This window comes from Populus euphratica, unplaced genomic scaffold (genome assembly GCF_000495115.2).
Source record: "Populus euphratica unplaced genomic scaffold, PopEup_1.0 scaffold32.1, whole genome shotgun sequence".
Classification (NCBI taxonomy): domain Eukaryota; kingdom Viridiplantae; phylum Streptophyta; class Magnoliopsida; order Malpighiales; family Salicaceae; genus Populus; species Populus euphratica.
The window spans coordinates 1,496,512-1,511,383 of record NW_011499861.1 but is presented as its reverse complement, the minus strand read 5'-3'; the positions used below and the strand labels follow the sequence as shown (position 1 = coordinate 1,511,383).

General features: G+C 33.2%; 2 protein-coding genes and 1 long non-coding RNA gene across 4 annotated transcripts; 1 reads left to right on the top strand and 2 right to left on the bottom strand.

Moving 5' to 3' along the window:
- Positions 1–6,012: 6,012 nt before the first annotated feature.
- BPS2 (BPS1-like protein) lies at positions 6,013–8,459 on the bottom strand. 2 transcript variants are annotated; one of them, XM_011024985.1, is made up of 3 exons: positions 8,236–8,459; positions 7,861–7,919; positions 6,013–7,243 (listed from the first exon to the last, which is right to left on the bottom strand). In XM_011024985.1, the coding sequence occupies exon 3, from the start codon at positions 7,229–7,231 to the stop codon at positions 6,176–6,178; it is 1,056 nt and encodes a 351-aa protein (XP_011023287.1). In that variant the 5' UTR covers positions 7,232–7,243; positions 7,861–7,919; positions 8,236–8,459; the 3' UTR covers positions 6,013–6,175. The 2 variants fall into 2 exon arrangements, with proteins under 2 accessions (XP_011023287.1, XP_011023286.1); XM_011024984.1 differs by lacking the exon at positions 7,861–7,919 and having other exon boundaries at positions 8,236–8,457.
- LOC105124840 (uncharacterized) lies at positions 7,858–8,146 on the top strand. Its single transcript, XR_842129.1, has 2 exons — positions 7,858–7,941; positions 7,997–8,146. It is a non-coding gene; the product is annotated as an uncharacterized LOC105124840 (long non-coding RNA).
- Positions 8,460–12,407: 3,948 nt separating the features above from the next.
- On the bottom strand, positions 12,408–14,657 carry LOC105124839 (Nuclear transport factor 2 (NTF2) family protein). Its single transcript, XM_011024983.1, has 5 exons — positions 14,184–14,657; positions 13,279–13,433; positions 13,016–13,082; positions 12,863–12,914; positions 12,408–12,781 (listed from the first exon to the last, which is right to left on the bottom strand). Exons 1-5 carry the CDS (start codon positions 14,548–14,550, stop codon positions 12,685–12,687), a joined length of 738 nt encoding a protein of 245 aa, XP_011023285.1. The 5' UTR covers positions 14,551–14,657; the 3' UTR covers positions 12,408–12,684.
- Positions 14,658–14,872: the final 215 nt, after the last annotated feature.

The following is a 14,872-nucleotide window of genomic DNA, read 5'->3' as shown; positions in this document are numbered from 1 at the left end:
ATAAACTTTATCAAAATAGTATGAATTTAACTCATATATATTTTTCTAGTTTAAGTCAGTAATACCAAGTTTGAGTTTAATTTTGCTAATTTATTGTGAACTTGAATTTATTGTAAAATAGTGTTTTGGCTCATAAAAAACTATTTAGTATGATTATATTTATGGATATCCAACCCATAAAAAAAAAAAAAAAACTGAATAGTTTTCCAAGGGAAAAATGTATGGCTTTAAAGCTAAAAAAGTTTCAGGTTTTAATTCCTTTCTATGGCGGGAAATAAGGCAAAGCAGTGGAAGTTAATTCTTCATCAATTTTGCATACAAAAACCAGCATAAACAAGGGCTGAGGGGGAGATGTTCCTGACCCCCCTTTGAGTTTCCTTCCTGCTTCTGCTACTTTTTTTCCTTTCCTAATCTAGTGCTCAAGTTATAGTCGTTGCAGAGAGTTTGGAATCTTGGGACGCTGATTATGTAAGTGTTTTGTTTGCACCAAGTGATGGGCATTAAAATTAAAATTAAGGATAGTGATTGTTGATGGCAATGAACAAGTTTGAGGACAATCAATAGTAATTGTTGATCAGCAAGGCCAGCCATTGGGGACTAGAGTATTTGGACCGGTCCTACGCGAGCTGAGGAAGAAGCCGCATGTCAGCATCCTTACTCTTGGGGAGCTTATTGCCCGAGGCATGGATTGCTGGCGAAAATGTCGATGGTGGATCTTACTTCAGCATGCTGATTGGTTGGCTATGTTGTTAACCAATTTCAGTCGAGATAGCCGCCGTTAGGACTTTAGAGACAAATGACAATTGACTTCCACAACATTTGTTACTTTGCTAGGTATATGACCGCGTGATATTATGGATTAATTTTTTTATATAAAAAATACTAAAATAAATTAAAATTTAAAAATATTAAATTTTTTTATAAAACTATATAAATTTTTTTTGGGTATGGCTGTAACGATTAATTTAAAAATAATATTAATAATATTAATAATAACATGAAACTTGCATGATTTAGTAAGTCTAGTTACAAGGTCGCGTTATAAAAACGTGATAATTAAATAAATTAATTAAAAAATCAATAAAAAAATAAAATCTGAATTAATTGGGTTAACCCTTTAAATCACATTAACCCATCAAACCTTAAATTCATATCATAAAAATTTAATAACTAAATAGAAAAAAAAATTGATTGGTTAATTCAGAATTAACTGAGTTAACCCGTCAAACCAGGTTACTTGTCAAACTCAGGATCCGTGTTATGAAAGTTTGATAACTAAATAGAAAAAAATTGAACATTAACAACCTTAATTAAACAAAAAAAATGAATTGAAAATTAAAAAAACAAAAGACATATGCCTGTTACTAATGAGGAAAAATAAAAAAAATCTAAATCAATTGAGTTAATCCATCAAATCAAGTTAACCTATTAAATTTGGGATTCACATAGTGAAAGTTTGATAACTAAATAGAAGAAAAAAAATCATAGTTAGTTTTAGAGTATTCTATAATTAGTGGTTAGTTTCTAATGTATTTTTTATTTAGAAATATATTAAAATAATATTTTTTATTTTTTAAAATTTATTATTGATATTAGTATATTAAAATAATATGAAAATAAAAAAAAATATTAATTTAAAATAAAATAAAAATTATTTTTTAACATATTTTTAAAATATAAAAACAAACAGGAATGTGGCGTGGAAATAAGTGTTGAAAATTGTTTTAATAAAAACATGATTAATGGATATATTTTAAACCAAATTAAAATTGAGGTCCAATAGTTAAAATCTTGATTGATACATTTATGTAAAACCCAAAATTCTATATCTTATATAGAAAAAAAAAAGATGTTTTTGTAGTTTATGAAAGTTGAGATGTCATTAATAATAAATAAACTTTAGCCAAATAGTATGAATTTAACTCATATGTATTTTTTTAGTTTAAGTTAGTAGTATTAGTATCGAGTTTGAGTTTAATTTTGCTAATTTATTATAAACTTGAATTTATTGTAAAGTAATGTTTGGGCTCATAAAAAACTATTTAGTATGATTATATTTATGGATATCCAACCCATTAAAAAAAAAAAAACTGAATGAAAAATGTATGGCTTTAAAGCTAAAAAAGTTTCAGGTTTTAATTCCTTTCTATGGCGGGAAATAAGGCAAAGCAGTGGAAGTTAATTCTTCATCAATTTTGCATACAAAAACCAGCATAAACAAGGGCTGAGGGGGAGATGTTCCTGACCCCCCTTTGAGTTTCCTTCCTGCTTCTGCTACTTTTTTTCCTTTCCTAATCTAGTGCTCAAGTTATAGTCGTTGCAGAGAGTTTGGAATCTTGGGACGCTGATTATGTAAGTGTTTTGTTTGCACCAAGTGATGGGCATTAAAATTAAAATTAAGGATAGTGATTGTTGATGGCAATGAACAAGTTTGAGGACAATCAATAGTAATTGTTGATCAGCAATTCATAAAAGTTTGATAATTAAATAGAAAAAAATTGATGGGTTAATTCATAATTAACTGAGCTAACCTATCAAATCAGGTTACCTGTCAAAATCAGGGTCCGTGTTATGAAAGTTTGATAATTAAATAGAAAAAAATTAAACATTAACAACCTAAATTAAACAAAAAAAATAAATTAAAAAAACAAAAGACATATGCCTGTTACTAATGAGAAAAAATAAAAAAATCTGAATTAACTAAGTTAACCCATCAAATCAAGTTAACCCGTCAAACCTAGAATTCGCATAGTAAAAATTTGATAACTAAATAGAAGAAAAAAATCATAGTTAGTTTTAAAGTATTCTATAATTAGTGGTTAGTTTCTAATGTATTTTTTATTTAGAAATATATTAAAATAATATTTTTTTATTTTTTAAAATTTATTCTTGATATTAGCATATTAAAATAATATGAAAATTCAAAAAATATTAATTTAAAATAAAATAAAAATTATTTTTTAACATATTTTTAAAATACAAATACAAACAAGGATGTGGTGCGGAAACAAGTATTGGAAATTGTTTTAATGAAAACATTATTAATGGATATATTTTAAACCAAATTAAAATTGAGGTCCAATAGTTAAATTCTTGACTAATACATTTATGTAAAACCCAAAATCCTATATATATCTCATATAGAAAAGAAATGAGATGTTTTTGTAGTTTATGAAAGTTGAGAAATCATTAATAATAAATAAACTTTATCAAAATAGTATGAATTTAACTCATATATATTTTTCTAGTTTAAGTCAGTAATACCAAGTTTGAGTTTAATTTTGCTAATTTATTGTGAACTTGAATTTATTGTAAAATAGTGTTTTGGCTCATAAAAAACTATTTAGTATGATTATATTTATGGATATCCAACCCATAAAAAAAAAAAAAAAAAAACTGAATAGTTTTCCAAGGGAAAAATGTATGGCTTTAAAGCTAAAAAAGTTTCAGGTTTTAATTCCTTTCTATGGCGGGAAATAAGGCAAAGCAGTGGAAGTTAATTCTTCATCAATTTTGCATACAAAAACCAGCATATACAAGGGCTGAGGGGGAGATGTTCCTGACCCCCCTTTGAGTTTCCTTCCTGCTTCTGCTACTTTTTTTCCTTTCCTAATCTAGTGCTCAAGTTATAGTCGTTGCAGAGAGTTTGGAATCTTGGGACGCTGATTATGTAAGTGTTTTGTTTGCACCAAGTGATGGGCATTAAAATTAAAATTAAGGATAGTGATTGTTGATGGCAATGAACAAGTTTGAGGACAATCAATAGTAATTGTTGATCAGCAAGGCCAGCCATTGGGGACTAGAGTATTTGGACCGGTCCTACGCGAGCTGAGGAAGAAGCCGCATGTCAGCATCCTTACTCTTGGGGAGCTTATTGCCCGAGGCATGGATTGCTGGCGAAAATGTCGATTTTTTTTGTTTCTTAGGGCGACGAGGACCCTTTTTTTTGCATTAAAGGAATAGGGTTGTCTTGAAGAAGAAAAAATTTAGTACTTTTCTTGGAGAACTTGCTTCGGTAATATGTATTCCCTACAGAAACTGGCTAGCTATTTCCGCACAAGCCATCTTTTGCCCCTATATGCAGTACACAGGCATATAGCCTGTAACTTGTATTAGGATACATGCTGTCTTCGTAGTGCTGGTCCCTGAGCAGCGCATAGCACAGCTGCGTAATTAAAGACGGATTGTGGCTTCCTATTAGTTTTTTTACCACTGGGATGCTAAGCAGGACGTGGGAAGTCTTTCACAGCCTATTTTTTCAACCCCGAGGGCATTCACTGAAATCCACCATCACTCCATCAGTAACATCCATAACTCCTAAACCTTCATCAAATTTAAACCACGAATCTAGCCTCGTACTAACCTCGCAATGTAACGAGCAGAATCCAACCTCTAACCATTTTCGCTACTCAGATCAATGGCTCTGTCATTGGTTGGATATATTTTATTCCACAACACAGATGAAAGTCAGTGTTAGAATTGCATATGCATATCATGAATGATTATTGTGCAAATCCATGGCTTCCATGAGTTCTGCCCAAGTCTTGAACATCCTGACCCATAAAGAATCCAGTGGCATGTTCCTGGCCGTAAAGAATACAGTGGCATCACGATGGCTTGCTTTAGCGTGCTCTCCAGTTTCCAGCTTTCACGGCTGTTTTAAAGTCAACCTCCGTTCGTTCAAACATCGAAAGGCTACAGCGCCTCGAGGTCTACTTTCTCTCTGTTCATGGAGATGGGTGTAACCATATGCTGTGCTCGTTGCTTTAGGGATTCTACAGAAAAGATTAATACCTATCAATGGAATCAAGGGAAGCTTCTTTGCTTTGCAAAGCATTCCCAGACTGTCCAGCTGCTTCCGGCTGAAACTTCCTATCTAGCTCCCCAGAGCGCTAATTAATTCAACTGCTAAGAAGCATATAATAAAAATGTTCCCGATAATATATATTCACTTATTCGGTCAAGCAGCTTCACTCCTCTCCCTCTGGTCGAGCTGCTATGCTCCTTGACAGTCAGTCTCCATTTCTTCTAGCCCAGGAACTTCTATTTTGACTGAGTTTCTTCCTTTTCCCATTTACATGTAAGGAAGTCTTTGACAAAGGTACAGGGATTTGATAATTTATTCCATGCGATATCTTTCATAAAGGTACAATGATTTGATAATAAATAGAGCTGGTTAATCTTTTCTTCCATAGTAGGAAAAAAAAATCAAAGAAAAAAGAATTTCTAATTTTTTTTAATTCAAAAGGTACAATGATTTGATAATAAATAGAGCAGGTAAATCTTTTCTTCCATAGCAGGAAAAAAAACAAAGAAAAAAGAATTTATAATTTTTTTAATTCAGTTATGGAATTCTAACCATAGCAGTGAAATAAGATTACATTAAATAATACATCTTATCCAAATTTCACGAAACGATGCTGATTCGTTCCAAACTTGTTCCATATTCACGAAGTTGCACCCCCCTAGAAAATGATGCAAAAGCACGCATGAAGTCAATATTAGTTGGATCTGGCATGCCACCAACTCTAGGTCAATTCAACACAAACACATTCAGGGACTTTTGGGCACAAAACCGCTAAAGTGAAGGTTTCAAGTCTCCAAGCCGGCAAGGAGAGAACCGATTGGGTTGGTGTTCAGTCTACAAGGTGAGATTGAATATCAGGGGGGACGTTAACTAGGAATAACTTCATCCCAAAACAGAATTGAGAAGACGACACTCCCTCCGCATCTCTAGTTAAGGAACATAAAATTTCATGTGCAGTGGGAGTAATATACTCATACTTTGGAAAGAAATAACAGACCCAATTGAATTTCAAAAACAGTCGTTATGGTAAACCTCAGCTTTCAAGCACAACACAGGAAAAAAGCCCTGAAAATACGCATCCTTCATGAGACCAATTACTCACCAATGTCCTATCACAAACGACTCGAAGAATATCAGGGGAAAAAAAACATAAGCTTTATAACATCAAGGAAAGCAGCATGCTAGCAAAGTCTCCCTGGCTACACTGAAATACTGCAAAACATTTTCATGTATTACTGACATTATATCATACAACATCCTTGTACAAACCAGTATGAAAGCACAACAACATACTTCACACTTGACAATACTACTGAGGGAACATCTCATACCAAAACTATACATTCAAGCAAGCTTCACCATAACCATCTATCTTACAAACTGTTCCCCATTGCTCCCTGGGAATGGGTCAGCAACAGTATCAGACACTCTCAAGTTACAAAGCAAAGCATCACGCCCACTTAAAACTATTTTGAAAAAGCCATCTACTACCTTAGTAAGAAGATCTAGCCCTTGGGAAAGTTTTTCTGCTGTCCTCCCCAAATCTGAAAAAGAATTACTGAATGCATCGGCTTCAGTAGGCCTCATACCATCTTGGATCATGGGATATAAATTCTTCACAGCTGTATCAACTTCATCTAATTCTTTCAGGGCAGTAAATTTCCCTTGAGAAGATATATCTATAATTCCTCCATTTACATTAGTTTGCAAATCAGAAAAAGCTTGCACCCACATTGTTGTGTTGGCAACATCCAAATCTAACAGATTCTTTGAATTGCCTGAAAACACAGCAGCTAAGACACTGCATACAAACACTGTATGTATCTTAACTCCATACATAGCTTGCATCAACACCTTTCCTTTGGCTGAGTTCTTAACCTTTGGCAGACTCGGTGAATCCACAAGACCATCCAGGATGGATTTACAGTTTTCCAGTCTAGGGTTCTTTGAGCCAATGTGCTGTCTCCAGCTATCTATAGAAGAACATGCCCGCACAAGCTTCTCTGAAGTGTTGGACTCCAGATTATGCAGGGCACATTGAAGCATGAGATGACCTTGGTTCAGGCGCAAGAGCTCAGAACTAAAAACAACACAAATATCAAGCAATTTCACACTGATGTCCAAGTACACATCTATCCACTTCTCATCCCAGTCAGTCACAGGGAGATCAAGTTCGGTGGTTAGGGTTTTGATGTCAGTATGAGTCTCACAGAGTGACTCCATTGCCAATTTCATCCATGCCAAGCTAAGAACATCATGCTTGTCTTTAGGATTCAGTTTCCGCAACCTTGCTGCCAAAGCATCCTCAAAAGCATTTAATAGAGAAAGAAGCCTTGGGGACAATTGAGAACCCTTTGAAGATAGCATCCTGAAAGGATTTCCGAATGGGAAGAAAGGGCGGTGTGGCTCTTGTGGTTGACTCATTTCAACAATTTACTTCAAGTTTGGAAAAATCAAAATCATTATTCTCATTGCACACAACAACAAAAGAAAATTAAACATCGCCAGAATAAAAACTGAAAACACAAAAATCAGCCAAAACTACGCCAAACACAAGACACAGATCAATAGATAGCAATTAGAAACCACACTCAACAAGACAAATGGCAAAACTCATCATCACAGGAGCTTCTTAAAAAAATGAAACAACTCAACATGAGAGCAGGAGGCTGAACCAAATATCTAACAACGGTCTTTCTTTTTACCTCCGGCTCCTTCCTCAGAGAAAATGATGTAAAACTCTAACCAGAGACCCATAAAAAAAAAAAAAAAAAATCAGTGCCCATTGACCTAAAAAACCTACATGGCATACAGATCTTTAAAAAAATGGCTAGATAAAATAAAAACTACACAAAAAAAGGGTTGTGCATATCCTTATTGGCCACTCTTCATCTTTTCAAAATCAGTACCATCACATCGACACAAAAAAAAAAATTGGCGCTAAATAAGTACTTATTCTCTCTTTATCTCATTCAAAAAATAGTTTCAGGTTTAAATCAATTAAATTAAAGGAGCAAAAAAATAAAGTACATGTCAGCGAGGAATTTTTATACCAGATAACTTCTAAAGCTTCGATCTATGGGTCTCCCATTTCAATTCATGCCCTCTATTCCTAAAATTAGAACACGACAAAAATCTATGGGTCTCCCATTTCAATTCATGCCTTCTATTCCTAAGAACACGACAAACCAAGCAGATTATTTTGTAACATCAAGGAGTACAAAATTAATAACTTGACCTTAGCATCAGATCCTTGGATCAAAGTAACAATAAAGCCAAACTGAGACTCAAAATCCCTATAAAAACTGAAACCCTAACCCTAATCGTTTTTAACAAAAACAAAAGTACTGATATAAGATCTAGCAAAGAGAAACCAAAACAGAGAAGATTGATTGCATGAAATAAAATAGTGAAAGGAGAAATTGTACCTGAAGGGGTTCTTGCAAAAGATGGGAAATTCCAGAGAAAAAGTTTCCAAAGGAGCTGCTTCGGCCACAGTTTCCGGTTTAATCAATGGCAGGTAGATGAGGTCTTTGTTTTCCAGCAGAAGGATGGGCACAAGTGAGGTCAGATGCTGTACGTGGAAGGAAGTGAGTGGAGAAATGTGGTAACGCGAAGATATTCTTTGATTTTTGATTTTTTATTCTTTTGTTGAATTTTATTTTGTGAGGAAATGAAGGGTCGGAGAATAAGCAAGGAAAGTCAGGCTTGATTTTATTTAATGCATTTGATCCAACGGACAGAATCCTTCCTGCTTAGCACGCGGAATTGCCCTATCCGGACCTCATTGAGCCATTTGCCGACCAAAATATTATATTATATTTGGAGTTGTCTTTTTCTTATTTTATTTTAATTGGGACAAAGGATGCCAGAAAAATAGTTGTTTGTGGTCCCCAGTGGAAAAGGCTCGGCCCAGCTTCCAATGGCCAATGTCGATATTGAAAAGGTAAATGGACTCAGCCCACCAAAGAACTCCTCGAGTGTAGGAGGCGGCTAAAAAACATGGGTGCGATGCTCCTCTCCTCTCTTTACAGACCAGGCCTCGTTTACTTTTGACTCTTGAGAAAATTACTAGATTTGTGGCCTGTGGTTAACCGCAGACCGGAATTAAAAAAAAAAAAAAAAAAAAAAAATCAATGTAAAAAAAAAAATACTAAAAACTAATAATTAAGATTTCGAGGTATTGGTTTAACAGGCAATTTAAATAATATAAATAAAAGGAATACAATGACAAGAAAAAAAATTAACAATAGAAAAATTGTAAAAAATCATGACTTGAGCATATCCAAATTACTAAATAATTCAAAGCTAACCAGAAAAAATAATTGAAAAAAAACAGTTAAAAATGACCAATTACATTGCAATTTTTTACTACACAAGGCACGAACTCAGTTTTAAGATGGAAGATAATCACAGGCATACCTGCAAGCACCCTCAACAATGATTTACTTTATTAGATATCTCACATAATAAATATATTGAAAAAGAGATTTTGCGTAGAACTTTATACAAAAAAATATTTTTATTGTTCCGCGTCTAAAAGAAATTGAATAATAAACCTAGTATTAAGAGTACTCCTACTGGGAAAATCTAGTATTAAGAGTACTCCTACTGGGAAATAAAGATTAATACTAAATTTATTATTTATCCTCCTTTACACATGGGACAATAAAATTATTTTTTTATAAAGTTGTAGACAAAATCTCTTCTCAAAATTAAACATTTGCTATATGTGACATCGAACAGATTAAATAACTGGGGATTAGCATGTGTAATTTCCTCAGTTTTTTTTAGATGTGTTGTTTCTTCAAATAAATGACTGCTGTTTTGAAAAATAAAAATAAAAAAATTGTGTTTTCCTCGACGGTCCTTAGATATGTGTGGCAAAGACGGAGCTTGTGTCTAATTTTCATTCGGCAGTTGTGCAATATTCATCATCTGGCCCACCATGCTTCCGTCAATCACTATACGGTGCGTTCATGTTAAGCCAGCCGTGGGCCAGTCGAAGACTAAAGAGGAAACGCTATGGTGGAGACTGGAGAGGAATCTGAGAGTAGCAGAGGGTGAAAGAACCGAAAAGGAGAGGTTTTTGCTTTGCTTTCTTCAAGTGATGGTCATGTTTTTATTTTGGTATAGATTATCAAATTAGCTATCCGGTCGACCCGGACGTTTTTGTTTGGACTTCGATTGACGGGAATTTACGTTTATCTCGGCCCGTAGCTATAGCTAGAGTCCAGAGAGCCCTGTTTTGCGATGAGTGTCACGTGCTGCGTGAAAGTTTCACGTGGCAAGTTTTTCACAAAAACTATTATTTAGCTACCCTCACGAAACCTATATTAGAATTCAAAGTCATTTAAGAATTAGTTTTTATACTCTCATTTCCATCCAGTTTTGATATTTTATTATTTAGACCTGTGTGAAAAATAATTTTTAAATGTTTTTGCATTTATTTATTATTAGAAAAATTAATTAATTAAAAAATTATTTAACTTAGTTTTTTTAAAAAAAATTATTAAATTTTTTTAATTCAAAAACATTTTCAAAGGTTGTGAACAATCTAAAAATATCTTATTATTTATTAATTATACTAAGTCTAGTCTTAAAGATTGTTATATATTCTATTTTGAATTTCATGACTTAAAATTAAATTAAATTTTTATATCAATTTGGTACTATTTTTGTAATTATTATTTATTTTTATTTTATTCTTTTATTAATTAAAATTTTTATCTATAAGACTTAATATTTATTTTTTTATTGTTATTTATCTCTCATATCTAGTTTTCATATTGTTATTTATTTATTTAAGATAATTTATAAAATTAGATTTTATTTTTAAATTTCTTTTCTTTTTAACTTTTTATCTATTTCTTATTTTTTTAATAAAGTTTTATAAGTGAAATATTTAGTGAATGCCAATAACATGTTAACTACGCCAATAACATGTTAACTACGAATAGGCTTTGATAAAAAAAAAAACATTTAATTATATAAAATATGGTGTGGTTTTGCAATGTTAATTAGAAAATATGTTGACAACTTGCATAAAAATTTGTGGTTGCAAGAAAAATCTCTCGTTTTGTTTATTATTAAAAAAATTGGTTAACGGAAAATATTTTTCAGTTAAAAAAATATTTTCTAGAAGTTGTGAAAAATTTAGAAATATCATATTATTTACTGATTATATCAAATTTGATCATCAAATTTTTGATTGCTATATATATTTTGTTTTTAAATATTTATTATTCAATTTCATCTCTTAAAATTTAATTTTTATATTAACTTTGGTCTTTATTTGTTATAATTGTTATTTATTTTTTTCTTATTATTTTTCTATTGTAATTTTTTATTTATCAAATTTGATTCTTATACTTTTTATTATTACTTATTTTATATGAAATAATTTATGAAATGTTAATATTATTATTTTAATGTCTTTATCTTTTATTTTTTTTAATGATAATTATTATTATTTTAATTTCTTCATCTTTTAATTTTTTTATTTGTTAGATTTAATCTCTATTATTTTGACTATTATTTATTTTATTTGAAATAATTTATGAAATTATATTTTTTTCAATTTTATTTTCATTTAACCTTTTAATTTATAAGATTTGTTACTTATTATTTTAATAAACTTGAGAAAAATAAAATATTAATAAGTTATTTTTCAATTTTGTTTCATAACATATCCAAATACTAGGAAGTATTTTCTAACTTATTTTTTATTATACTATTAAATATTAAAAAATAATTTTTTAAAAAAAAAATTATTATCCTAAAATTTACTTTTCATCGAACAAATAGCCTCTCGTTGTAACTCCAAAAAGCATAGCGCGTGCAAACTAAACGCCCGTGTGGTGAAAAAGGAGAGGGAGGCAGAAGACATATGAGAGAGGGAGGGAATATAACTATGAGAAAAAAAATAGAGAAGTGAGCAACAGAAAATTGGATAGCTTGGGCCTTCACTTAAATAGCATGAAACAGCGTGGAATAACCAAATTGTTTGGGCTGAGCCCAAACAACATGAAGGTATTTTTTAATTAAAAAATCTAAGTAACATCACTTCTTAAAACTTCTATCCTAGTCTGACTGATTTGCTGTTATTAATACACAAAAACCATTTTAAACGAGATTTGAATGACGTTCTTCATGTTTTTTTTGTTGGATTAAATCCAAAAGTTTGCCATTCTCGTGAACGTGTGGTGGTGGGCAACTGGCAATGAGCGAAAGAAGTATAGTTTTAGAGAAGAGAGCACGATCTTGGCTGAGCCACGACCAAACTCCGTGCCACGACCGATACTGAGCATGTCACCGAATTTCATATCGGAAATACAGAATCACTCTTTGATCCGCTATCACCGAATTTGATATCAGAAATACCGAAACACTCTTCAACCCCATGTCACCTTATAGCTTTTCAAAGGCATAGAGAAGCTGAGGCGGCCATGAACAACTTTTTTGGATATGCTTGTAACAAGAAGGAAGATGAGGAGCAATCCAGAGACACTGAGATGGAGCTTTTAAACCAAGCGAGTGGACAAATAAAACAGGACGACAACATATTAAAACAATGCATAACATAGCTAAAGACTAGTAATTTTGAGACAAATAGAAGCTCTGACCATAACCACTTGATCTTTTCCTTTGATTCTCATTGAGTTGTTATTACATGTAACTTGTAACTATGTACATGGCTGGACTCTAAAACTAGTACAAGTAATAACAAGCTTTATTTTTCTTGCTAGGATTCTCCATCATGCACAGCGATCCCTGCTCATTCCACCCCCAACAATGCATGATCTGGGACACCATAATTATTAATCCATCTCCTGGAAACCCATATCAGTCATGAGGTCCAGTCATGCATTAATTCTTCAAGCACTTGTTTTTCTACCACCCCAAAAACCTTGGCTGGGCTTCAGAAGCTGCTTTAGCAGTGCCATTTTGGGAACATTCCAATGCTCCACGTGCCTGAAAATATTTCGAAAGCTAAACCAATTGGAACAGTGCATTACAAATGGAGTACCATGTTTCGTTTCTGTTACCAGTTACCTGCATACTCTTCCAGATTTTTCGTCAAAATAGTATTCTGTGTATCCAGTAGCTGCAACGCATTAATTACATAGAGAACTAATTAATTAACCTCCAATGAGGCAATCAGCATGTCAATATATACAATCTTGGCACGTAGAGCACGAAACATACCAGAAAGAATGGGCTTCCAAGGAAATGACATGACACAACTGAACCGCCAGTGTCCAATTCCCTTGTCCTGTATCAAATTCAACTAGAATAAGAGTTCCGAAAGAATCCCTATTAAAATAAGATAAAATCATAGAAACACCCATGACATTAGTTAATCTTGAGCACGCAGTTCCCATTAATCATAAAACCAGACTGGCATGTATTATAGAAAGAAATCAGAGCAACTGGATCGTATTTGAATGTAGATTCCATGAGATGATTACCTCAAAGTCTTCCCACTTCGTAAGCTTCATATTTGACTTCTCTATAAGCAATCCAAAATTTGTACAGTTTCGTTTGAAACGTTGAAGTCCTTTAAAGGAACCAGCTGGATCGGCAAATTCACAATTCTCTTCATATGCCTCAAGCGTAAGGCTCCCTGATCATCAAAAAGATCGACCATGAAGTTCAACTATCACAAATGGAATGAGCAATATGTCTCATTATCAAGGAGTAGACACATGTAGACGGGTTAAGCTTAAACACAACACACGTGGAGAATAACTTCGCAAAACTCGTTTATTTGGTCAGTGTGTCCATGACCATGGCAAGATTCTTCTCTCTCTTCCTCTAAAGCTTGAGCCTCAGTTTTGGTGCTAGAAACCAAGAAGGGAAAGAGCAGGGTGACTTATTGAACATATTCGATGACATTTCAGGACATGGACGGTTAACATTTTCTTCCATAAATGCAAATGTTTCAAGTGGTTATGTTCGGGGCTATAACTAGAATTTGAAGTTTGACTGAGCTGACTTTGATCCTACAACAGGGATTCCTAAGCTATTTGTATATACCAGTTAGTCTGAATGTAGCTACAACAGATTTTGAAACCACCAAATCCTCTGTGTAAATCACATGGTAAGCATAGATCCGTTTTCGTTTTCGTTTTCGTTATCTCCAGATGGATGTCGAAGCTTTCTCGTGAGGGGACAACTTGAATAAAAGCCAAGCCAAAGGTAAGCATAGATCCGTTTTCGTTTTCGTTATCTCGAGATGGATGTCGAAGCTTTCTCGTGAGGGAACAACTTGAATAAAAACCAAGCCAAAGGGGAGAGAGAGAGAGAGAGAGAGAGAAGTAAATTGGGGGGGGGGGAGAGAGAGAGAGAGATTGAAAAGTAAATGTCAAGAAACCTGTGACAAAATACGATTTTTGGAAGTCCTCTTTGATGGTCTCCACCACAACAGCACGATCAATAACACCCGAAACATCTTTGCCAAGTTTGATATCCTTTTCAGAAGCTTCAGTGCTACTATTGGAAGGTGAACGGAAAAATGAAGCGGCAATTCCTAGAAGCTCGGAGCTATACCAAGCTACCTTGAGCAGTGCATTTTCTGGTTCGGATTCTTGTTTAGAGGACGAAGAATTGCTTGTTGGGCGTTCTCCATTGCATCGAATTCTGTTGAGTTTGCCATTGTAAATTGGTGAAAAAATGATGCTGTGGTGGTGGTGGGATTTTAGACGGGGAGTGATGGAAGCAAAGGAGAGGGAGGTTGTCATTTAGAGAGAGACGGGAGGGATGCTCAAGAGAAATTGAACTTCCACGGTTCCTTTGAAATATCTAAAGCCTTCGACAAATGGTGGCCACGGAAAAACAGATGAGTGCTTGAAATTTTGTTTGACGACAAACTGTTAAAACGTAAAAGCTATCCGTTTATCTTAGCCAAGCCACTTTAATTCGATTGCACGAGATCATTGACCGGTATTGCGTTACGAATTTGATTTTTTAAAAAAAAAAAATATGTATCCATGTTTTTTAATTAAAAAATTTATAATTATAAACAGATCAATTTAATCTAATTTTAAATAAAAATATAAAAAA